The 23,550-nt window shown below is 36.7% G+C and overlaps 3 protein-coding genes across 3 annotated transcripts; all 3 read right to left on the reverse strand.

The window, feature by feature from the left end:
- Positions 1-229: 229 nt before the first annotated feature.
- Positions 230-3,099, reverse strand: LOC133696965 (INCREASED PETAL GROWTH ANISOTROPY 1-like protein 1). The gene is made up of 5 exons (XM_062119271.1): positions 1,916-3,099; positions 1,516-1,832; positions 1,317-1,428; positions 615-746; positions 230-536 (listed from the first exon to the last, which is right to left on the reverse strand). Exons 1-5 carry the CDS (start codon positions 2,591-2,593, stop codon positions 456-458), a joined length of 1,320 nt encoding a protein of 439 aa, XP_061975255.1. The 5' UTR covers positions 2,594-3,099; the 3' UTR covers positions 230-455.
- Positions 3,100-7,719: 4,620 nt separating this feature from the next.
- Positions 7,720-10,490, reverse strand: LOC133675982 (ran-binding protein 1 homolog a-like). Its single transcript, XM_062097562.1, has 4 exons — positions 10,176-10,490; positions 9,918-10,069; positions 9,711-9,836; positions 7,720-8,408 (listed from the first exon to the last, which is right to left on the reverse strand). The coding sequence occupies exons 1-4, from the start codon at positions 10,328-10,330 to the stop codon at positions 8,185-8,187; spliced, it is 657 nt and encodes a 218-aa protein (XP_061953546.1). The 5' UTR covers positions 10,331-10,490; the 3' UTR covers positions 7,720-8,184.
- A 1,254-nt stretch (positions 10,491-11,744) lies between these two features.
- LOC133702098 (clathrin heavy chain 1-like) lies at positions 11,745-23,077 on the reverse strand. The gene is made up of 30 exons (XM_062126311.1): positions 22,915-23,077; positions 22,612-22,816; positions 22,357-22,445; positions 22,160-22,238; positions 21,949-22,076; positions 20,626-20,724; positions 20,413-20,521; positions 20,134-20,213; positions 19,815-20,042; positions 19,659-19,724; positions 19,034-19,150; positions 18,730-18,927; positions 18,242-18,358; positions 18,035-18,094; positions 17,784-17,870; positions 17,588-17,671; positions 17,365-17,499; positions 17,214-17,276; positions 17,030-17,134; positions 16,845-16,957; positions 16,493-16,745; positions 16,209-16,345; positions 15,858-16,136; positions 14,766-15,768; positions 14,062-14,547; positions 13,772-13,942; positions 13,505-13,690; positions 12,944-13,066; positions 12,731-12,841; positions 11,745-12,301 (listed from the first exon to the last, which is right to left on the reverse strand). The coding sequence occupies exons 1-30, from the start codon at positions 22,957-22,959 to the stop codon at positions 12,158-12,160; spliced, it is 5,100 nt and encodes a 1,699-aa protein (XP_061982295.1). The 5' UTR covers positions 22,960-23,077; the 3' UTR covers positions 11,745-12,157.
- Positions 23,078-23,550: the final 473 nt, after the last annotated feature.

Raw genomic sequence — 23,550 nt, forward strand, 5'->3', positions numbered from 1 at the left:
TTCATCGAAGAAATTGTCAAAAACAAACCGAATCCTGGAGACTGTAAGCAATGCCTTCCCTTTTAGGCATTGTTAAATTTGCCCATGTTAGATAGATAAATTCATGAGAAATCGAAATGCCTTCTCGAATGTTTTTGTTATCCGGTCATTGTCATCTTTGATTTTCCTTGCCCTTTTGTTCTGATTGCAACATGCTGAAAGCTTGAGATGATCAAGGTGCTTGGTATCATTGTTCAGAAACCAATGCTTAGTGTGTCTTATCCATTAGAGCTAGAGAAAATGATTTCATAATTTATGGAAATCTCCCATTCTACTGAATTTCAGGAGGCACTGGCTAATACTTTTATAGCACTAATTGATACACTTCGTGCTGGTGGCCTTCTAACACACCACTCTGGCACTCAATAATATCTCATTCAGACACATGTCTAAACAAATTGGATAACCTTAACACACTATTGTTTGAGACTACCCATGCCAATCTTCTTTAGCTCTTGAAACGCACGTATGGTCTCTGCATCAAAACCACCTGCGAACTGAATGTTTTAACATGATGGTTAGTATATATGACTGGTAAAATCTCAAGATTGAGCTTGATGGAGTTCAACGTTTACCTGGTGTACACGATAGGCAAATCTAGCTCCTTGAAGCAAGAGATTATCTTCTCCCGAGCATTCATTAAGCTGCAGTTCTTTAGTTATCCTTTTCAAATAAACCTTGGCCAGCCTCAAAGAACTTAATTTCATCTGCAAACAATGTCAAGACTGTCGGTGCTGTGTCTCTAACTTTTTATTGGGAGTCCAGTATAAAGTTGTTCTCTTGATAATATTTGTGTGAAAATATTGGAAGATGTAGAAAGTCTTTCTTTGGAGTTCGTCAAGTTGAAGCCATTATGAGATGCAATATGCAGAATCTAGAAAATGCAGTAGTGGGGCATCATATTATCTGGATGGGTTTAGTCGTGTGGCCGCCAAGTTTTTCTATCATTACAAATTAGTCACTTGGGAGAAGCCATTTTTCTGTTCTGCTGTTTAAGTTCTAGAGAACGCAGGAGTCTAGACCATTACGTCCTGCTTTTTCGCTGAGACTCTTTTTGGTGGGATGTATATTACCAAATGATACTCTGATCTATTTGAATGGGAAGGAGCAGTTGCCTTCATATAACAAGTGAACGTCTGTTTATTTCTGTAAATGTGAAAATTTTTGGCATGTTAAGCTGTTGTGCTAATTTTATATTAATAATAATTGAGTTGGCAAGGTACTGTCATTAGTTGAACTATCATGCTTATGGTAAAAACCAGCTACATGATACCTACCTGACCGATCAACCCCGTGTTCAGCAACCATTCCCATGGGATCTGAAAATCCCTGTATCTCTTGATCATGCCCTCTCTCGTCCTTTCCATATTATCAATACTTCGCTCCAACCTGTAAATTTGTTGTTTAATCATTTCGTTAATACTCAGCATTGAGTCAAAACGGGAAATTACTGCAATTTAGTTTGTACATGCTCGCCTGTCTTGCAATGCTTGCATTCTTCCCAGGGCTAGGGTCAAAAGATCTTTGGGATTGTCCTGGAATGATGAAACTTCAGACTCGAGGTTCATTAGGTCTCGGTAGTTGAAAGCAGCTTCTCGCAAAGCATCTGCTTTTCGTTCTGGCCATTGTGGGAAATGCTTCAATACTGCCCTCTCGTCAACCAAAGATGATAATTCATCATCTAGCCATTTCACAAATGCCTTCACATCAGATATGTCTTTGAAGGCTGAAGACTCCACTTCTTTGATTAGGAAATTGATAAATTCCTTCTGTTTTTCCACATCCGATTTTATCTGTTCAATTAGCATGCATTTGTCACCAGAGAGTAACAATTCGTTAAAAGCTTAATGAGAAGAGCAGGTGGCAACTAACTTACAGCAGAAAGATAACTGGAGCGATTCTCAATTTCTCCAATCATGTTAGGAGTAAATGCGACTACAGGAATAGCAGCTGAATTGGTTCTGTTCTCCATGTGGGCATCTCTCCTTGTAAGCAAACGATAGAACTCCACTACTTCTGGCACGCGGCGCACTGCTTTTGACCCAGCACACATATTTGGTGGAGGAGGCGGAGGCGGTGGTGCAGATGTCGGTGGCAACTTATTGTCGTTCGCTTCCTTGAGTGATGGAGGGGCTACAGAAGTAGGCCTTGGTGGTGGATTTGGTACTTTAGCGTGCTTCTCTTTTATCGCAGCTAGTTCTTGTATACTCGGTCTTGGACTTGAATGTTCCACATTCCTTTCTGAAACTTTGACAAAATCTGATTGTTTCTGCAGAAATACTTCAGTTTTGCTGCTGTCAAAGGGATTCTGTAATTTCTTCCAAAGCATGGATTTCCTCTCATTGTCGTGTGCTTTGAGTGAACATATTTGTGCTTTTAGACGAACTACTTCTTGTCGTAAATCCTGATTTTCTTTCTCCAGTGAATCAGTCCTTAGCAGAGCCGCTTCGACTTCTTTCTTGAGGTAGATGATCAATGATTCATCCTCTTCTTTTCGCATTTTCCTCTCTTGTTCTGCTTTCATCGGAGCAATAACAGGAGATTGGAATCGCATTCAATAGCTAGATCTTTCCCCTTTTATTTAATTGTCTTGCTTTTGAAGCAAGGTGTTCTCACCTAAGCCTGAAGAGAGATGCTCAGGAGAATACCCCTTAATATGCTCAGAAATGGTACTTCAGGCATGCAGACCATTGTATCCTATACAGGGTATTTCTGACTTTTTGTTAAATCAGAAATTGTGATTTGTTGTATTTGCCCTTTTTTAGTTTGCAGTGTAGGTGAGGAGATTTCCTTGGTTTGCTGGCATGATTTATAGTTGCCCCTAGGAAGTTATGTTAGGTGCAACATTAAATTCTCAGGTCAAATTTAACTCTCTCCTCTTCTATTCTTTTTTGCCTTATTCATTGTATATCACTGACCCGTGAAATCCTGGTAGAATCCCATTTTCCTGCTGTGGCATACGACGCTAGGTTTCATCAAGCCATTTACATGTTTTACACGTAGACTGGTTAGGCATGGCCCAAGCAGAAGCAATCGAGATATGACTGATTGCAAACTCCCAACTGCCCATCTGTGGACTTCCTCTTCCATTCTCCATTGCACAAGTGTAAGCCCCAGAGTGGGATGGTGGAATCATATGGTCAAACCAGGTTTCAATTAATATTCTCCTAACGTTGACCTCTACGAGCTTTTCCAGAGGTCTTGAGGGCACTGAATTGCATTAGTTATTCTTTGCTTGTTAAGCAATGTGAATAGGTAAAAAAGAAGCACATTAAAGATGCTGGCAGTGGTTCACTAAAGAAAAAGAAAGGCGATGATAGATAAAACCTACCAGAATAAGCTTTTTTACTCTTCTTCTTTTCCCCCCCCCCCCTTACTTCTCAAGGAAAAGGATGGAAGCGCGCTATGCTTAGGTTTTATTCTTGAAGTAGCCTACCCTTGTGTAGGCCTTGGTTATCTTCCATAACACAGTATCTCTATGTGATTTATTTTATATGGATTGATCAGAAATTGCTAAACGATTAATCTAGAAAGTAATTCAGCTAAAAGTCAAGAATATCTCTGATGGTGAGGTTTTATTTCCCGTGGTAGTTGAAGAGAGACAGAATGATAAAAGACCACCATTTTGGCAAGACAGGAGACAATATGTACAAGGTTTAGAAGGATCCTAGAAATCTTTGCAGGAATCTATTCTTCAGCTCTAGAAAGCAGAAACTAAGGTTCAGGAGCAATCACTAGAACATAGAGGACTCAAAATCTGTATGATTCTTACGTCTCAACATTAAAAGAAAAGGTAGTCCTCCTAGCTAGGAGCTGCAGGAGCTTGTTTTTGCTTTGATTTTCAGCTTTACTCTTTTTGAAGGCCCCATGGCCATCATTAGCTCGTAAACCGAATCCCCAATTGCCAAGGGAACATAATGGCCTGATAGACTAGCTAACAGCTTGCTGATGACTCAAGAAATGTAGAAGGATGACATGGGCAGAACATGTCTTATTTGTATCAGTATTTGAGCCACAGGAACTTGGTCGGCAATTCATTTGCGAACAATATTAGTAGGTTTGTTTAATGAGAAGTAGGTTTTTATAATTATTTTTAGAAATTTCCCTGTTTTTTTGTTATTAAAAAAATTAATTAACAAAAAATACCTTTTAGTCAAAAAAAAATTTTGATTTAGTTTTTAGAAAAGTATTTTTTTTTTATTTTAAACGAACAACACTTTTAAAAAATTATGAAAAATTTATATTATTTACTGATTATATCAATAATTTATGCAATTTTAATTATTATTATTATTTTAATTTTATCATCTTTTAACCTTTTTTTATCTATTATATTTGATCTTTATTATTTTAATTGTTATTTATTTTATTTAAAATAATTTATAAAATTAGATTTTTTTTAAATTTCATTCTCATTCAACTTTTTAATTTGTAAGATTTGCTTCTCGTTATTTTAATAAATTTTAAAAAAATATTAATAAGTTATTTTTTAATTTATTTTTCATGACTTAACTAAACACTAGAAAGTTTTTTCTATTTTTTCATGATATTATTAAATATTAAAAAATAATTAACTTTTTAAAAATTTATTTTTTAAAAACTATTTTCTAAAAAAAAAATACTTTATCATCCGTGCTTTCATTTATTGCTCTCCTAAAAATGTTTCCTTAACCAACGGCTGGCTTTGTATCCCTATTATCAAACCCCAGTCTAGCAGGTCAAGTTAGGATTAGGCCGATACATTCCGAGTCCAAATTAGATGTAAAAAAAGTTAACTATACAATTTAAACTACATAACAAAATCTATTAAAAATTCTAGATAAGCTAATTTTAAAGATAAGGATAAAAAAATTTAAAAATACATTCAATAAACTTATTTATTTAAAATATTTATTCCTAGGTAAATTTCTAAAAGCTATATATTTAATAAATAATGATCAAATCTTAGCCAATTTAATCTATAGAGTCTAATGTATTTACTTCTTGGACTAATTAAACTTAGCTTTCTTGAAAAATATCAATTTAACTGTTAGTTTCTTGATTTTTATATTTTTCAGGTTCGTATCATAGAATTAATTAATTTTAACTCCATTGATTTAGCAAGTCAATTTGATAATTTTTTTTTAATTTAAAATGATAATGTTTTTTTTAATTTAAAATGATAATGTTTTTTTTTAATTTAAAATGATTTCATTTTAATTTTTTTTTAATAAAGTTAATTCATTTGATTTGTGACTCAGAAAAAGAAGCTATCATTCTCAATTTGACTGGAATACCCAAACCCACAGGAAGGAGCTCAACACCCTGACCTTTTTTGTCCAGCATTTTCCACCCCCGTTATGGAGAGCATCAACTAAACCTGTGTTACTGTGTAGTTCCAGTTCTTGATTACATTGTAAGGTCTGTCATGAATTTCAGCTTCTGTGGTGTATCCACCGTTGTCTATTAAGAAGATGATACTCTTTTGTCCACCGCAGCATAGTTGACACATGTTGTGCTGTCATCTGCAAACCAAATTCCACAGCTTTACGCATCCAACATTACACAACAGTTTCAAGTATGAAATAAGACCACTATGTGGCCAGTAACCTTACAAAGTTATTCTATAGAGGGATGAAATGTATTCATTTTCATGCAATTAACAGATGGATTAATGAAAACAATACCAGGTGCTAACCTGAAAGCTCCCGTCACCAATGCAAGCAATCACACTCTTATCTGGCATGGACTGTGCGTAGCCAAGCGTTGCACCAACTTTTGTTCTTTTTATGTTTCGAAAAATCCGTAATGAAGACAAACAAGTTTAGGCCTTTCGATTCTACCCCACATCCTTGTTATTTGAGTTTCTGGCAGCTAAACCAGGAGTCTCCAGTCTCAGCAATCACAGCTGGGTCCCCTGAGAGCATTTTCTGTATGCGTTGAAAGAGAATATTAATCCTTAAATGTTCCTTAGGATCACATTTGAGAGGAAGCCCCTCTGAAATACAGATCATGCTGTAGCGTGTTCTTGTTTAGCCTTTTCGCAAGTCCTTCATTAGGACACACCCGAAAGCAGTTCCATTAGATACTACAACACGATCAGGCTGCAATGATTGCCTTCTCCTTCTTGAGGAGGAGAGAATATCTGACGGAGATTGGGCCGATGAGGATGTACTCATCGGCAGATTCAGCAATTTCAGAACAGAAAGGATCAGTGCTCACATCTCCCCAGTAAGTACCAACAAAGTGAGGGTGGTGTTCTGTCACTAGTCCTTTGGCTACGCACAGTCCATGCCAGATAAGCGTGATTTATCCTGTAAGAAAAACAAAACACAATAATTTTTGTAAAATGATTAATCCATTGAACCACAAATTAATCTTATAATCGAACGATCCAGGCTCTTTTCAGATCAATCGTCGTTCGGGTCTCAGAACTATTACCATGAGTTGATAGAGGAAAAATTGCACATCTCTGCGTCAACCATAAATGATAAGTTGTTGCCGCTCTCAAATCACAATCACGCTCACGCGCAATACATGCATTACACGCAGAGTCACATTTCTCAAAGAATAATCCAAAATACTATGATTTGCAGAACATAATTATTAATTTCCTTAATGGTATTCTTTGCTTTGCCTCAAGTTACAGTTTGGAAGCACCGAAGTTACAGGACAAAACCAAGCAATCCAATGACAGGAAGATTCTCACTGTAAGCCCCAGCAATGGGCACAGTGAACGCAACAACACAAGCGCCAACTCCATCAGCCCCATAGCCTGCACGGAGCCCATCCCAGCAACCAATGCTGCTAAGCCCTGAAAGAGTAGCGGGAAAATGTCTCAATTCCTTCACAGTTCATTTTTTTAACAACCGTTGAAGTCTCAAACATAACTAGAAAATGCAATGATTATTAACGGATATTAAAGAAAACGTTTTAATTTAAAAACTACTAAAAGAACGATCAGCAGAAAAATTCCTTCGGTACTAATTTGACTCGTCAAAGGATTGCATACACAAGTCCATTGGCAATTTAAAAATTATTTGCAAAGTACAAATCATTCACAGAATTTATTAAATTTCATGAACTCGGAGATGGAACTAATTTTCATTCGTTTCTGATATTCAATATTGGTTGATTTTTCTACTTTTATAGGCTTGTTGGGAGATTAATAAATCGATCCCAGTGTGGCTAGTGCATGTGAAGACCTTCTCTTTTGTAAAGTGAAGTCCTTTACTAAAATTAACTCAAGGTACTTTAACTAATTTTGTGGGCATGCAAACAAACTAATTGAAGGCTTATCAGTGGTTGCTCATCAGATAATCAAGGTTGGCAGTGATGATGGTTGCAGTTTTGGACGGCCAGAATAAGGTCAGAAAGAACATGCAGGATAATTCTGGTCTCCACATTTATCTCTATAGATATCTCTCAGGCCTCAATCAAATATAGAAGAGTTTGGCAGCCAAATTAATCAACAATTTGACAAGAAATTGCACAGATTAACAGAACAAATTATATATAGACACACACACAGAGGGAGGGGGAGGGGGGGCGCCGCTAAATGGCTCTTCTTATCTCTTCTTTGATCACTAGGACTAATATTCTTTAAAAAATAGATATATATATGCGTTGACCACCACCCTCCCACATTCTAGAGCTGGATTTTCATGGAGCCTTTGCACAAGGAAATTTGATAGATGAATCTTTCAACAACATTAATAGTAGCACACAAATCATGCCCATGATATAAAGATAATATAATTCAGACTGCACAGCTCAAGGAATTATATCCCAATAAAAACTTGCCTGTAACAATTTTGTTCTTTTTTTAAAAAAAGAAACTTCAACCCCCACCCCACCCCACCCCACCCCAAAGCAATTATAACCGACTTGTAAACAATTGTTTGAGAACAAAACCCTACCTGAAAACCTTGACAATACCCAGACCACAAAATCACAACCCTCAACATGCAAACATGACCCAAAGTTTGACCAAAAGCTAGCAGAATCAAACTGCAGAATGCATAGGACCACAAACCATTCATCACCAATAAACCAGGTCCAACAAATTTCAAGAGCATGAGAAAATTGTCAAAATGGACAAGACATGTGGTTGACACCCAACTTCATCATACCGCCAAGGGAATGAGAAAACAAACAAATCAACCCTCAAGTTGAGGGATCAGGCTTCTCCTCTTTCTTATCTTCAGAGGTCTTAGTTTCCTCTTCCTTGGCTGCAGTTGGTGACTCTTCAACAGCTTTCTCCTCAGTTTTCTTCTCTTCAACACTCAACTTATCCAACGCATCCGCAGTAGCAGTTGCATCCTTGTTTTCCTCGTTGCCCTTTTGGGATTCAGCAACTTCTTGAAACATTTCCATAAAGGTTTTGCAATCTGAGGAAAAAAACCAATATTAGTAATCACGTGTTTAGAATGATGCATGTGTTTAGAATTCACATGTCAAGGAGGAGACATCACGGCAAATTATGCATGTACAAAAAAAAATACAACCATTCATCATGCTAGTGTAAAAGTCAAGACAATTAGATGGAGGCCCACCATTAAATGAACCAAGGGTTCTTTCAATATAAATCCACACAGCCCACTTCTCCGACCCCATTTTGCAGAGGCCTTGACTCAAACTCAAGTTCCACTAAATGAAAAAGACATTTCCATACAACATTAAATAAAATTCCAGGTTTTTCTTAAAGAAAAGAATGGTTTCTCTGCAAAAACAAAAACAGTTTTAAGAAAACTAAGGTTATTAATGAAGTCACTGTTGAAATTGAGGTTCTTATTTTCTATTTTTCAGGTATCCAATCCAATGGATCTTCTGTGGATACAGTAGACAATTCATTCTATCACAAGATATTGAAACTAATAAAAAAAACAGCATATTTCATATAGTGCATACAATGGAGCACAAATGATCAGCTTAGCGAGTTCCAACTTTGCAAATCCCACACCTTATTCATTGTCTATTTAAAACTAATTGATAGAGACAACAACCATCTCCAAATTTCTTTCTTACTTCACCACATTACAATTTACAACATTTAACTACCTACTCAAAACAGAGTCGAAGACTCTTTTACATCTTTACCATCTTAGGCATTATGCATCATGCATTAGTACTCATAAAACTTCACCTAAGTTGAAAGAAAATCAGCAGAAAGCATCTACTCATAACCAGGTTACATAAGAAACAAATCCTAACCATCTGCATGTGTGCACAGAAGCTACCCTAACTTGAAACCAAAAAAGCAGAAGGCATACAATTGAAACCAAGTTATGTTTAGAACGGAGTTGCATAATGATGCAGCACAAAATTATCACCACAAAGCCTTTAGCTTATACTAACCAGCCACAAAGGCAGTTGTTACTACTACTAAATCACACCTATATCAATTATACAGTCAAACAAACAAGGATTATCAAACAAAATAGTTCACATGCTCACTAAATTTTTTTTTTAAAATTTCAAAATTCCTCTCATGCATTCACAGTTCAGACCCCACCACGATCAACCATGCTAGCAAACACACATGGTAACATATGGAGTCAACCATGCAACATTTACAGCAAAGAATCCATTCAAACATTATCACAGTCAGATAACCCATAAAATGACATAAAATGTTTCCAATCAAACTAGATAAGAAGTTATCGACAAAACATATACTAATAATGACTCACTTTCAACAGATGCAAAACGAATACAGAACAACTCATCCTTCAATTCACCATCAGCGAAATCCGTTGCGTGCCACACACACGACTTCTCATTCCCTGCGTGCTCCTGCACTGACATAGCGGGCAGCACTACAAAAACACAAACACAATATATTCAAAACCCTAAAAAATCAAAGAAAAAAAAGGAAAGGAAAAGAAGCGAAAACAAACCGAGATGATTAGCGCAGATCTTGAGAGTCTTAGATTGTCTCATAACAAGACGAACTTTTCCAGACTCCTTATGTTTCAAAAACTTAACAGTACCAGCGCCTCTCTCTTTCCACTGATTCCCGTCCTTATCGAATCTATAAAGCTTCGATTTCCTTCAATTTTTTTAAATAAAACAAAAAGAAAAAGAAAATTCAGTTTCAATAAAGAAAACCCTAAAATAGGTTAAGAAAATTGAAGAGATTGAATTTATATTCTCACAGATCGAGAATCGCATCTTCATCTTCTTCGCCAGTAGAGACGGCGACTTCTTCGAGTTTGACGATCGGAGCGACCTGAGCACCAGTGTCTTCGTCATCTCCGGCTGGGGCTTCCTCGTCTTCTCTGTGCTGGTGTTCAGGCTCTGTGCTTGCCATTAGATTTGATGTTTTTTGGTTGGAGAGGAGAAAAGTGCGTGTCTGTAAGTTTTAGTGTTAGAGATCGAGTCAGATGGGGGGGTTTTGGGGCTATGATAAGCTAGCTAGGTAAAGGAGGTTTATATATGGTGGGGATGGCGAATTATGAGAGAGAGAGAGAGAGAGGGTGTGATTTTGTGACTGCTGCCGTGCTGGGGTAAAAATAAAATGAGGCCCGGATGCACTACAAGCGCAGGGTAGAAGAGTTAATACCTTTTTCTTTTTCTTCTGTTTTTTAATTTTATGGTAAATATTTGAGGACGGATTTTTTTTTATTTGATTTGATTTTAGTTTGTTTGGTATTGTATTTTAAAAGTGTTTTTAAAAAGATTTAATTTTTTTAAAAAATTAATATATTTTTTAATATGTTTAGATAATTTTGATGTGCTGATGTTAAAAATAAATTTAAAAAATAAAAATATATTATTTTGATGTGTTTTGAAATAAAAAACATTTTAAAAATAAACCGTTACTATACTTCCAAACACATAAGTATAGTTGTTTTTTATTTTAAAAAAATTATTTTTTTATATTTTTAAATTATTTTGATATAATAATGTCAAAGAATATTTTTTTAATATATTTAAAGAATAATTATTAACACGTTTAATGCATGGGGTTAAAATTTGTTGTCTATACTGGTTTATCCATCATAGTATAATAATCACTGTTTTACACTTGGAGACAATACTTTTTATTTATTTATTTATGAAAGTTTCAATATGTGAAGACGATAAAATAAGAAGTAAAATCATTTTACAGCTTGAGTCAACACGTCAGAAATGCCTGTCCTTCACAGGTTTGTGGAAATATAAATTTGAGAACAATTTATTTTTATATCATGAAAGGTGTCTTTACATGACAACTTACAAAAATTATTGTTATATCATTGGGTTTATTTTGACATTACCTGCTAATAGAATATTTGTAGTTTAATTAAAAATTAGAGATGAAAGCCACCTGGAGGTGTTTCGCACGACGAAGAACAGAGTATTATTAATTGAGTTTTACTCAAAAGGTACGATTTCCGTTTAACATAATAAAGACATATTAGGCTGTGCTTTCTCATCAAGCAGGGTAAACTTATAGTCGTCTCTGTACACATCCAAATGATGCGCCGCAATTTCATTCAAACAACTCGCCGTCATCATAATAAAGCAGCCCCAGCATGTTCGTCACTCAACTTCGATGACTGCTGGATAGAAATTGCAACCGCTTCCTACAAGAGGTGAGGTTAGTGATTCGACCAGCAGTAGCAGGAGCTGTTTCCAAGTTCAAGACTTGACGATGGAAATTCTAACACCGTAAATTCAAGAATGATCAGCTCGAACTCAAAGCACTGCCATATCAAGAGCAAGAAAATTGCTTTGCAACATGCATCCAAGCCCAACAATATTTTCAAGAGTATAAATTGAACTGTTGTACATGAATGAAATATGGTGATTACAAAATTTAAAAAAACCCTAATATGAATCCAAGAACCGTGCAGGCGACAATTAACAAAACCAAAATGTTATTACTACAATAAAACTAAAACTATACACGTGCCACAACCACAACAAATTTCATAACCCAATCTCTGTAGAAAACATGTTCATGGCCGAGACTTCACTGGGGAAAACTTGCTGCATGACAACCAATTCTGAGAGATAAAAAGTTACGGAAAATGCAATGGCAGGGACCGGTTTAATTCCTCCCGGAAGTATATAGCCATCAAAAGAACTGAATTAACCTTCAATAACAGACAAGCAATTCTAGATAACCTAATTTCAGAGGTAGATGTCCAAATCAGTAGGGGGCCATGGACGGCATGCCATAAGGTGGCATTGGAGGCATTCCCATTCCACCCATTGGAGGTGGTGCAAAACCTCCACCCATTCCAGGCATTGGTGGCGCAGGCAAAGCAAGGGGCAGCAATTGTGCATACATATTCTGCAGAAAAAAGAACCGAAAAAAGTCGAATGAGTTTAAACCAAGTATCCATAATAATACAACTATTGTTACACATTAGCGTAGACTTCATTATAAAAGGGCATTGTTAATCGCATTTCTTCTAGAAAAGCAGTTAGAGGCGTTAAATTTGGAAAAAATATTAATAAGGTCTTTTCATCAGCAAACCAGAAAAAAACTGAAATATTATAATTTCATTGATCAGCAACTTCATATATAACAATATGGAAAAAATCAGTAGATTGAAAGGAGAAGAGCTTTCAAGACACTAATTATTTTCATGCATATATTCATTGAAAGCTTGGGAACAAGTTCAGAAAAGTTTTGTGAGGAAGACAACAAAAATACAAGGAAACGAATTTTTTACTGGTAAATTAAGTATTTATGTTAAGAGCATTAAGATGCCCATACCTGCTGAGCAACCATGTCCTTCTCCTCTTTCTCTTTAGCCTTCACCTCACTAAGAGCCTCAAGTTTTTCCTTGATGAGTTCATCTACTTTGCTTGTGTACTCACGGATGAACTTGGAAACAGAAAAGAAAAACAAAATCAGAAGTTGAGGAAAATGGAAGACAAATAAGTATCAACAGTTAAGAACAAAGGAGAAGACAAACAAAAAGGCTACCTGCAAGAGATATGGGAACGCAAAATCAATCATGTTGTTCATCCAAGCCAGCTCAAGAGCAACATCTGGTCGGATCATATCATAACAAACAAAGAGGCAAGCTGCAAAGCACTCTTTCTTTCCCTGCATCAGCATTTAACAAGATCATCAGCACAGTTCTCATTTGTGACTCCCAATATGACAAAGTGCATCTAGCACAATATATTTTCTTTCTTTCTTTCTTTCTTTTTTCGAGGGGGGAGGGGAGGGTTGGTCTTTATCTTTTCTGAAAGAGGACTGCATTATAGAAGAAAACAATTACAGTGGTCCAAAATCAATATCATCCAATGGCTTAATCCTTAAGAAAATGATTTGAAGAAATATCAAAGGCAATCTTGTTTTAGCAATTATCTGAATGGATTAAACAATGAGAAAAGTGCAGTTGAAAAATAGCTGGGATTCTGAAGAGGGATGGAGGATTGCACAGGGACTTCAAGATAGAAAGCTCTTGTCAAGCACTAAAGGTGTGTGCTGCATTGCCACACACACAACATGGGGAGAGAAGAACTAGATAAAACAAACCTGCTCAATGAAATAGACAAGCAACTCCTCGGAAAGTTCCCTTTCACCAGACTGTGAACAAGTTTCCATACAATCTTTGTAAAGATTGTCTTTCTTTGACAAAGCAATTGACTGCTTCCACCTTCCAGCTTTCTTGTATATGTAAGCAGCAACACGTCTCATCTCCAGAAGCTCGTGTTTCTCAATCTGCACAAACGCATTATTAGGGCTTGTAAATAAAAATTCAACCTTTAGGACTTTCAGTCATCTATTGAAATTTAAACTAACCTTCTGTGCAAGACCTATCTGGTCAAAGTTATCATGCAACTCAATAGATTCACGAAGCCTGTCATAGTCCTCCTCCTCAATGTAAATTCCATTCAGTGCTTCATTTACAGCAGAGACATTGTTGCTCTGAACTGCAACCATGTATGGCTTAACAAGGCGGAGCTGACCAGCCTGAAACTCAGAATTGCAGATGTGAATAAGATATATTACAGACAGAACTCTTCCTAGTCACTAACTTTCCAAGAGAAGTGGGAGCAACAACAACAGATACAATAAATGTTAACATGCACCTTTCGCATTATGTCCACCACTCTAGTATGGTCAACACGAAGAGCAATCACATTAAGAAGATCATTGATTAGGTCTGGATGCTCTTGCAAGTAAAAGTGCACAGCCTTGTAGTAGAGCTCAACATTTGCAACTTTTACTACAACATCTTTGAATTGCATGTGGTCCCAAGCTTCTGGAGAATGGTTCATTATAGTGGTAGCAGCATTGTCAAATTCATCATATTGGATGTATAAATAAGTCAGTTCCTTCCAGTGCTGTTGTTCATCACAAGCCCGTATAAGCTTGGGGATGTTGAGACGAGTTGAGAACAATTTGATGTGCTCCATAAGCTTCTCAGGGCGGTATCTTGCATATAAAACTCCCAACTCAGTGAAGATGCCCATATGTGCACGTTCCAAACCAAGCCCACTTTCCATTAGAGAGATGAGCTCACTGAAGCATCCTCTGTTCTGGTAATACTCACTGACCTCTTCCAAATCATCAACCTATAATGATAGAATAAACACAAATCAGAATTTAAGACCACTTGAATACTTTCCATTTATGCACAGAAATTCATTTTCTACCATTAGCTATGTTACTTGCTAAAGATAAAGATTTAAGGAAAAAAACCAGCAGAAAAGGGCCAAGGCCTGTATAAGGTTATAGCAAGTTACGCTCACAACATTAAAAAGTCAGACTGAAAGAATCAAACAATAACCACCTGTACGATGATGTTGAGACCACATATCTGAGCCAAGCGGAATTCCTCAGCATCAACACAAGCAAAGCAGACTTCTTTCCATGTTTTCGAGCTGTTTGCTTTTCGAGCTGCATCAACAGCACTTTGGAACTCGTTTAGCTTAACATGTGTAACAGCTAACTTCGCCCAGTTACTAATAAATCTAAATATAATCTTTGCTGCCTCGTACAGGGCTTCATCATATAAGCGATCTCCAACATTTTGGAGATTAGCGACATTAGGCATGAGAATGAACTCTTCAATTTCACCCAGTTGATCAATTTTAGCATATGCATAAATGAGTTCACTATCCACCTTGGGCTCCTTGGACTTTTGCCTCACCATTAGAAGGTACCTCACCAAGTCATGATATACATCTGCATCCTCGGCAGCCTTTATGACTTCCAAAAATTGAGTAGCATCGTCTGCACGGATAAATGACTCAATTGCTTCACTCACTAGTCCCTCTCGCAGTTGGGCCTTGGCCACTTGGCTCCAGACAGCTTCTTCTTCCACCCGGAATGCAAACTCCACAGCTCGATCAATGCTGCGAATATTATCCAGCAAGACATTGACAGCTGAAAAATTCAGATTGAACTTCTTGAAAATGGCAAATGCCTCTTCATACAATTGAGCTTCCACAGCAACCTCCCCAATTGCAGGACCATCAAAGTTGTCTAGCCTATTAATGTAATCCATAACTCTTGATGGATCAGCCTTGATGGCAGTCAAGATGAGCAGGTTTTGCAGATTGAAATTTCCACTGAAAGCAGAATTTTGGAGAACAATCTTTTCAAGAAGTTCGATCAGTTCATGTGGAAGATCAGCTGTCATGAAAGCTTTAACAGTTGCTGAAACTTGATCAGGACTCTTGCTTTCAGGCAAAGCAGTCGATACAACCTGATCAATCAGTTGCCGTCTATACTCATTATCAGGACTAAGGACTTTCTCCCAGAGATCACCATCCATCCGTTCTACAACATATCTGAATAAAACCATTGGGCAATCAGCAGAAAGAAACATATCTAAGCACATAATGAGTCATAACCACTTGCTGATGAACAATGTGCATACCTGGCCTGCAGTTTGAACAATGAATTCTTGTTTGTGACATTGATTAGTTCATCATCACACTGTCCTCTTCGGTAGGCAACAACAGCAAGGGTGGGATCCCGCTTCTCACAATATTTACCAACAACACGTGAATCGTAATATGGGTTGGTGGTAAGAAAATGCTCTGGATTGTCGCCACTGTCGATAATGATTTTACCAAGAGCATTGTGAACATGCACATCCTGGCTTCCCTCACTGACTAGATGCTCCAAGAACTGAGTGAGCAAGCGGAGACGATTCCTGCAAGGAAAAAAGTAAGTGAAGCTGCAAAAGACAGATGATTGAACATAACATTTTGAAAAAACAACAAACCTTTTCTCACACTCCTCCACTAAGGGCTCAACTGGCAGAAGAGAACGAACTGAAAGAATAAGGCCTTTAATGAAATCTTCAGCACATTCATCATCAAGAAGTTGTCCTACAACTAAAGGAGCATTTCCTGGATTGACCTGTCAAACATAAGAACAAGGGGAAAATGAAAAATGGGACTGTATTGCCACTTAAGAATGATTTTAGCAATTAAAAAACATAAAAATGTTCCATCACACAAAAATCTCAAACTTAACATTTGAAGTAAACCTAAGAATAAAATTTACCTTTTGAACATAACCCTCAATATAGCGAAGCATATTGTTTACGTACAGGTAATGGGTAAGGTCCGGGACAAATCCAAAACGATCACAAACATTGATCAATGGCCGCGCATCTGGAAGTTTGGCTTCCATTAAAAAGTTCTTTGTCTTTTCAGGATCATAGAAGTTAGATTCACGTGTCACACGTTCTACCTCCTTAATCTGCCCAGTTTTTGCAGCCGCTTCAATGTACTTGAAGTGGATTTCAGGATCCTCACTGCCCAGAAAGCAAAGAGATTTGTTGCAGCATACATTTTAACAACCAAAATTATTGTTTTTTGGATAAGAGAATCCACATTGTCAAAAAAAGGAGTACCTGGAGCTCAAATATGAACCCAAAAAGAAATACAGTCCTTCATACGACTTAAACTGCTCGAAGAGCTTTATGCATGCATCCACACCCAATTGCTCACAGTATTCTTTGGCAGTCTGCATACAGAGATGTCTATGAGACCTAATAGAAAGGTTGTATTTGTGATTGCTACTAAAAGGACACTTTACCTGCACAATAATCTGAAGGTTGCCCCTCAGGTTGACTAGAAGAAGATCTTTCATACATTCAAGAGCCCATTCTCGAGAAAGAGTGCCAAAGAACTCAACAAGCGCCTGAAAAGAAGTAACATAAACATTTAGAGATAATGTTACATTCGCTTGGGACAAACTTTTTTATGCATTGTGAGCAAACCTGACGCTCAATGACATGTGTGTTCACAATAACACGTTTTATATCAGGCAACTCGGTATAGTGCTGCATTATATATAAAATATCATTAGTTCAAGAAATAGTGAAATTCCAAAACAAAAGGTTTTACTTAAGGATTGAGAAGGCATTTTACCTGAAGCGCTCGAATATACAACCCAGCTTTTTCACAGAGTTGGCCAATCCGTGGGCGATCATAATGACTAAACATACCATTGGCTAATATAGCATCTGCAACATTTGGAAATGTCACCAGATTGATCTCCAAAACCTGTGGAAATTAACATGAAGATTGTTCAGCAATGACCATCAATAGTGAATTCAACTATACAAAATAACTTTTATAAAAAAGTATTAACCTTAGTTTGAAGGAATCCATGCTCAGGCAAATTTGGCTTCAGAACATCCAACAAAAATGCTGTTGCCTCACGGATCAAATTCCTCTGAAAAACAACAACAGCAATAAAAGGAAAAATAAAATATCATGTGGACAGAAGGAACATTTCTGTGCATAATTGAATTATTTTGTGCTAAAAAATAATAATACAGTAGAACCTGAAGGAATAGATCAGTTATTGTGTTGTAATCGACTGGGCAACCTCCCTCCATTTGAGACATCATTAGAGCAAAATTAACAGCAGCCTGGCATCCAGAAAGTTGAAACGAAGGTGAATGCCAACAAAACTCAAAACAAAATAAAAGAAGCTTCAGCCATTACATTTTGGTTGACACATTGTGTATACAAAACAGTGTGTGTGTGTGTGTGTGTGTGACTAAAAAAATTGAGAAAATGAGAGTCCACATACCTGAGGGTCTGTCCGCAATATTGTTTGGAGAAGGAACAAATAATCAGGATTATAGCCAACCTATACCAGTGAAATAAAATATAAGTTGTCAGCACCCAAAACATAACTAACAGCTATAGCTAAAAATATTTTATTCATGGTATTAATTAAGTTGGAATTTAGCAGCATAGATCAAAAGATTTTAATGACAGAGCATGAGTACTTTACCTGCTTTGAGTATATAAGAATCTTGTCAAACTCCCTCCTCTCAGCAAATGCTGCAACAACTTTTGGAGTTGCCCTAGCTTTGATATATATCTTCAATGCAAGGTCATTATCAACTGTCTGCAATGGAAACATGTTTATAATATCAGAAAGATGAAAGAAATTATACACACTAACTACATAGACAAAGCAGAAAATGATATCCATGTCAAATTAAATATATCCAAGTTGTTTACATAAATAAAAAATAAAATAAAATAAAAAAACCAAACCACTGCCCGGGATGAATACCATATTTATCGGTCTTGATACCAGAATAAATTTTTGGACCCAAGAGAGGTCTCTCAATGACATCTCAGTAGAGTCAGGTCAGGTAAAAACATTGTGCACGGATATTAAACAAAAGTCAAAAGAATAAATGATAAAATAGCCCTTTTTTTGCTATTAATAGAAGAACCCAAACATTACCAGCAATAATAAATATAACTGACCTTCACAAGATCTCCAAGCTCTTCAGTGCATTCAAGCTTGTCCTCTGCCAACCAGTTCTCAAGAAGATTTTTCTTATTCTGATTTACAACAAGGCGTGATAATTCCAATGACTCGAAAGCATTGAGTTTTCCTCTAGTCAACAGAGTTCCAAAGTACTGCAGCAATGGTGGTGTTTGCCCAGCTTGCACCGGAACACTCTGTGGCACATGAACAAAATAAGAAATTCATGACCTTCGGATTACAGTATCTTCATAGATAAAGAACTAAAGAAACAAGAAAGGATAAACTTTGCACTAAAAAAACCTGAAATTTAGCAACAGTGTCAGGAGTGCGCAGGATTCCTTGTGGAGATTCTGCCGCAAGTTCTGCAGCCTCCTTATACTTTGCCTGAGAAAATAACTCTTGAAACCTCTGGACAACCTGAAAGAGACCACCAATGGGAGATGTTCACGGTAGAAACTAGAAACACACCATACATGCACACAGACATAGATCAATTCAAGCATACATGGTAAAATTTTGAGTCAACCCGTGATACTTCTCAGAGAAAACTGAAATAAAATAAAATAATGCAAACTTTAAGAAAGCGTCATAAAATTAACTTTCATGGAAAATTCAAAAGGTGGGAAGTTTTTCTAGCATATTCAAGTTTTACCTGCACTGACACAGGATACATCATGTTGCACAAAGTTATTTATTGGAGGTAAGATAATCTTTAACTCTTAAATAACAAATATCATTTTTCTCCAGATTCATGTCATGAAACATTTCAATAAATAGTTTATTTCCGGTGCATAGAGAAAGCAAAAACTGATGAAAGATACATTATCATAGGAAAACAAGAACATTAAGTAAGTAAACAATAAGTACGATTAATTCCAACACTCGGCAAAGTTAACAAATGAAAACAAGCAAATAATGTGTTTACCAGATTTTCAGCACCAGGAAGATTTCCTCTTTTTGCAAGATTAACAGCAAGTTCAAGATTGTTTAACTGCCAAACCACCAAAAAATGATATAAGATTGATGGCCCTCTTCCGTATAATAAAACATGACAGAAAAGGAGAGAATCCAGCAAGCAAACCTGGCCACTAACGAAAGGCACAAGTGTTGCTTCATTTACAGTGGCAAGCAAAACCTGTCCTCTCCTATTGACTGCATAGAAGCCACCTACTGAAGAAGCATCAGTCGTCAAAAATATAGGATCTGGACTGATTCGGTTTCTATAAACCGCGCTAGCAGTCTCTAGGTCATAAACAAATAGAAGTCCTTGCTTTGTGATCACATATATTAAGCCATACTTTTGGGATATCTGTCACAAAATAAGAGTTAACAAATTTTAGCTTGTGGTGAACCTACTAGAAACACTGCCAGTCTAGATAAAAAAATAAGCTATGATTTACCTGCATTGACACAGGAAAATCATCAGCGAAGTCTGGTGGAAAGAACAGGTCTGCTTGCTTCTTAGTAAATGATGGTTTGCCTAATAGACAATAGCACAATCAGTATCCAAAAGATTTCACCGGAAGCCAATATGGAAAGTTATAGCAACATGCTTTTAGTTTCACCAAGAACAAAAACTTGCTTTGGGACAGCATAAAAGCAAACAAATGAAACCAAGACACAATTACACTTCATATGATGTACATATGAAATATGAATTCCAGAGAAAAGTAAATGACCTGGCACAGCACCAAGTTCAATAACATGCAACTTTGATGTTAGTTGTCCAGCATTAAATGACCTTGATGCAAAAGAGATAAGGATTGAAGCATTATCATTTCCTGCAACCTGGAAAGGCATCAAACAAGCACATTTAAAATACAATACCAGGAGGATCACAGAAAGGATTAGAATCCACAAAATGAAAAAAAAAATTGAGAGTAACATCACACTTTAAATGCGGCAAATGACGCTGCATGTGCTTCAAGAGCCTGACTACGCTGCTGATCCACAGAGAAAAGCTGCATATTCCCTTTGACCAATTGTGGCCTCTGCAACAAATATTAGGATATTAATCAATGCTGTTGAAAACTCTGGAAGAATTTTAAATATCCACAATCATCAAGGCAGGTACAATACCAATCATTTAAGGAATAAATGTTTCACAACTAAAGAACCAATATTTATGTTTTAAAAATGACAGAGAAGACAAAATATGCCATCTTACATAATAACTGGAAAACTTGATAAGACAAGAAATATGGGAAAAGCAAAAGCAAATAATGATTGATTACTGTACTTGAACAGATTAAAGGCTCACAAGTCATACTCTAAATAACATTCTTACCTATCTACAGTTACAGATAAAAGAAGGAAAATCACCCTAAATAACCACAACATTTTGCTAGACCAACAAATTTGGAAATAACCACAATGCTTTGACAAACCAACAAATTTAGAACTAATACAAACCATGGTCCAAATGACTTCTTACATTATAGACAACATTCAGACACAATGAAACTACAGCAAAGGAAACCGCTACAAAAACAAGTGCACACAATATTGTCTGTTTGGGCATCTATTTACAGAGTCATTGTTTGACAGTTCTGAAAATTAAGTCCTCATAATTAACTTCCACAATCAACCACTCTATTGTGCAAAAACATATGCTCTTTTGATTTCCCACCGAGAAACATGCAGACTCGCATATCATACACTACAGGGAAAACAATATTCAATGTCATGGACAGGGAAAAATTTAACCAAGGATGTTCTCAAGATAAGTTACATGTAACAGTGCATTATTCTGAGTAGTATCAATTGATTGAAAAATTACACTTCTGGTAACTCCTAGTCTCAGGTAATGCATGAAGCAACTAAATCTTTCAATTGTAGAAGAATTGTTCGAAAAACATGCACTTCATCCCTAAAGAGCACCCAATACACCAGGAGGATACCAAGTTTTTCATACAAGTTATTAAAAGAGAGCAGACCAAACAACATAAAAGGAAATAAACAAGTCAAGAGCCCAAAATATTATTGGCCAGAGACTCTGCATCAGAAGCATTGACAAAAACAAGAGTACAGTAACTTAGCAAATCAAAACATACAAAGAAAGCATGTATAGCAACTAACAGCCATTTCACTTACTAAAAATTTAACTTGTAAATTCTTATAACATAGCAAAAATGGAGCCACTAGTATGACCAATGTGTCATGAATACAGGAAGAAATTTCTATATGTAAATAATAGAGGACCACAAGTGACACACCTCTGGAGGACCTTGAGCAATTCCAATGAGGACCAACCACTTCTCTGAAGGATCACATCTATAGTTGATTATCTGATTACCTTGCAGATTAGCTGTCCTATCAAACATCTTCACAGGCTCCGAATCACCTGCAAGAAGATAGAATCATAAACAATGAGGCGGTGGAAAAGGAAACAATATCTTAAAAAAATGAAAGATACAGAATGCTTGCCTTCAATTGACCAGTGATAAACAGAAGTCTGTGTTACCAAGGCCAGCATGTTAGCACTACTCCACTTCCAAAACACAACCTATAGCGCAAACCAACAATGAATAATATAATTTAGACTGGCATTCTAAATAAAATAATTTAGACTGGCATTCTAAAACTAAAGAACAAAATCGAATCAAAACTCGATATATAGTAACCTGCTCAGGCATTTGATGTGATTTCACTTTCGCTTTCATTTCGATATTAAATATCTGTAAATGATCCTGAGTAGTTCCCGGGAGTTGAGCTTCCAATAAAAAAACAGCAGATCCATTAACCATTAGACAAAGATTAAGACCATAATCATTGCCATTAATAACAGATGACAACTATACTTCTCCATTATTCACTACAAAATATGTAAATCAATTTAAATAAATGAAAAATGATGGCATTATAAGTTATAAGAGTACCTTTGAGAGCGAGAATTCGGGAATTAGGATTCATCAAGGCGGAATCGGCCGTGATGGGCCTTCTCAGAGGCTGCGCAGGCATGCTCATATCGACAATAACCACACTGTTCTGCGGCGCCGTTTCTCTGATGCAGATGTACTTCTCTGATTCCATCGTCACATGGGTGAAATTTATGAACTGTGGATTGATCCCGAGGCTTGGCAACTACAATTCAACAACAAATCAAACAAAACCAGAATAAGAACGAAGAATTTTATAAAAAGAAATCACGAGATCTAGGGAGAAAATGTTGATAGTATTACCGTTAAAGCCTCTTTCATGGTGATTGGGGCATTGGCAGCAGCCATGGTGCCCTGGATCAGGGGTTTCGATTTCAGAAGCCCGAGGGGGAGGAGAGAGAGGGTGTTCGTTGGTAGATCGAGTAGAGGAAGAGAAAATGGGTCTGTGTTCCTTAATGATTCGACGAGCTAAAAATGGGATGCAGGTGGGTTGTACCTTAATAATGTACATCTCCGCTGTACCAGATAGATATTTGTCTTGGGCTGTTTCAAGACGGCCTTGAGTTAGTAGCGAAAACCAGTCTGTCTTGGGAAGATTGTGGCCCAGTGGGTCTAGAATGGAGGGAATTTGACGGTTCGATGGAGTTGAAAGCCGAAACAGAGATATTCTGTGATGAATGGATTTTTGTTTTTTTCTCCTCCATTCAGCAAGGTAACTCGCTAATTGTGATTCCATCAAGGTTGTGTCCGTTGACGGGATATTTTTGGGCCTTCTTTAATTGGATTGTTTAAATTTTGAAAAGCCCATATCTTAAAGAACATTGTTTTGCAAAAATAGTTTCATTTTTTCTCTAAAATATTCTCCATGAAACAAATTTTACAAGAAACATTCGATGGTGATAGGATGACCATACATCATGGTAACAGAGCGCCTCTGCT

Source organism: Populus nigra, chromosome 1 (genome assembly GCF_951802175.1).
Source record: "Populus nigra chromosome 1, ddPopNigr1.1, whole genome shotgun sequence".
NCBI lineage: Eukaryota > Viridiplantae > Streptophyta > Magnoliopsida > Malpighiales > Salicaceae > Populus > Populus nigra.

Bases quoted from the DNA above. Each gene is read 5' to 3' on its own strand.
- LOC133696965 (XM_062119271.1), bottom strand. From the start codon at position 2,593: ATGCGATTCCAATCTCCTGTTATTGCTCCGATGAAAGCAGAACAAGAG. The intron at 1,833-1,915 runs GTAAGTTAGTTG...CTAATTGAACAG, and splicing joins GCTCCAGTTATCTTTCTGCT to ATAAAATCGGATGTGGAAAA. The intron at 747-1,316 runs GTAGGTATCATG...CATTGTTTGCAG, and splicing joins ACACGGGGTTGATCGGTCAG to ATGAAATTAAGTTCTTTGAG.
- LOC133675982 (XM_062097562.1), bottom strand. From the start codon at position 10,330: ATGGCAAGCACAGAGCCTGAACACCAGCACAGAGAAGACGAGGAAGCC. The intron at 10,070-10,175 runs GTGAGAATATAA...AAAAAATTGAAG, and splicing joins GAAGATGCGATTCTCGATCT to GAAATCGAAGCTTTATAGAT. The intron at 9,837-9,917 runs GTTTGTTTTCGC...GTGTTTTTGTAG, and splicing joins GATCTGCGCTAATCATCTCG to TGCTGCCCGCTATGTCAGTG.
- LOC133702098 (XM_062126311.1), bottom strand. From the start codon at position 22,959: ATGGCTGCTGCCAATGCCCCAATCACCATGAAAGAGGCTTTAACG. The intron at 15,769-15,857 runs GTATGCACATTG...GGTTTTATTCAG, and splicing joins TTGTTCAAACTGCAGGCCAG to ATATGTTGTAGAACGGATGG. The intron at 13,067-13,504 runs GTTTGTTTTATC...ATGCTGATGCAG, and splicing joins TTGTCTATTTCATTGAGCAG to GGAAAGAAAGAGTGCTTTGC.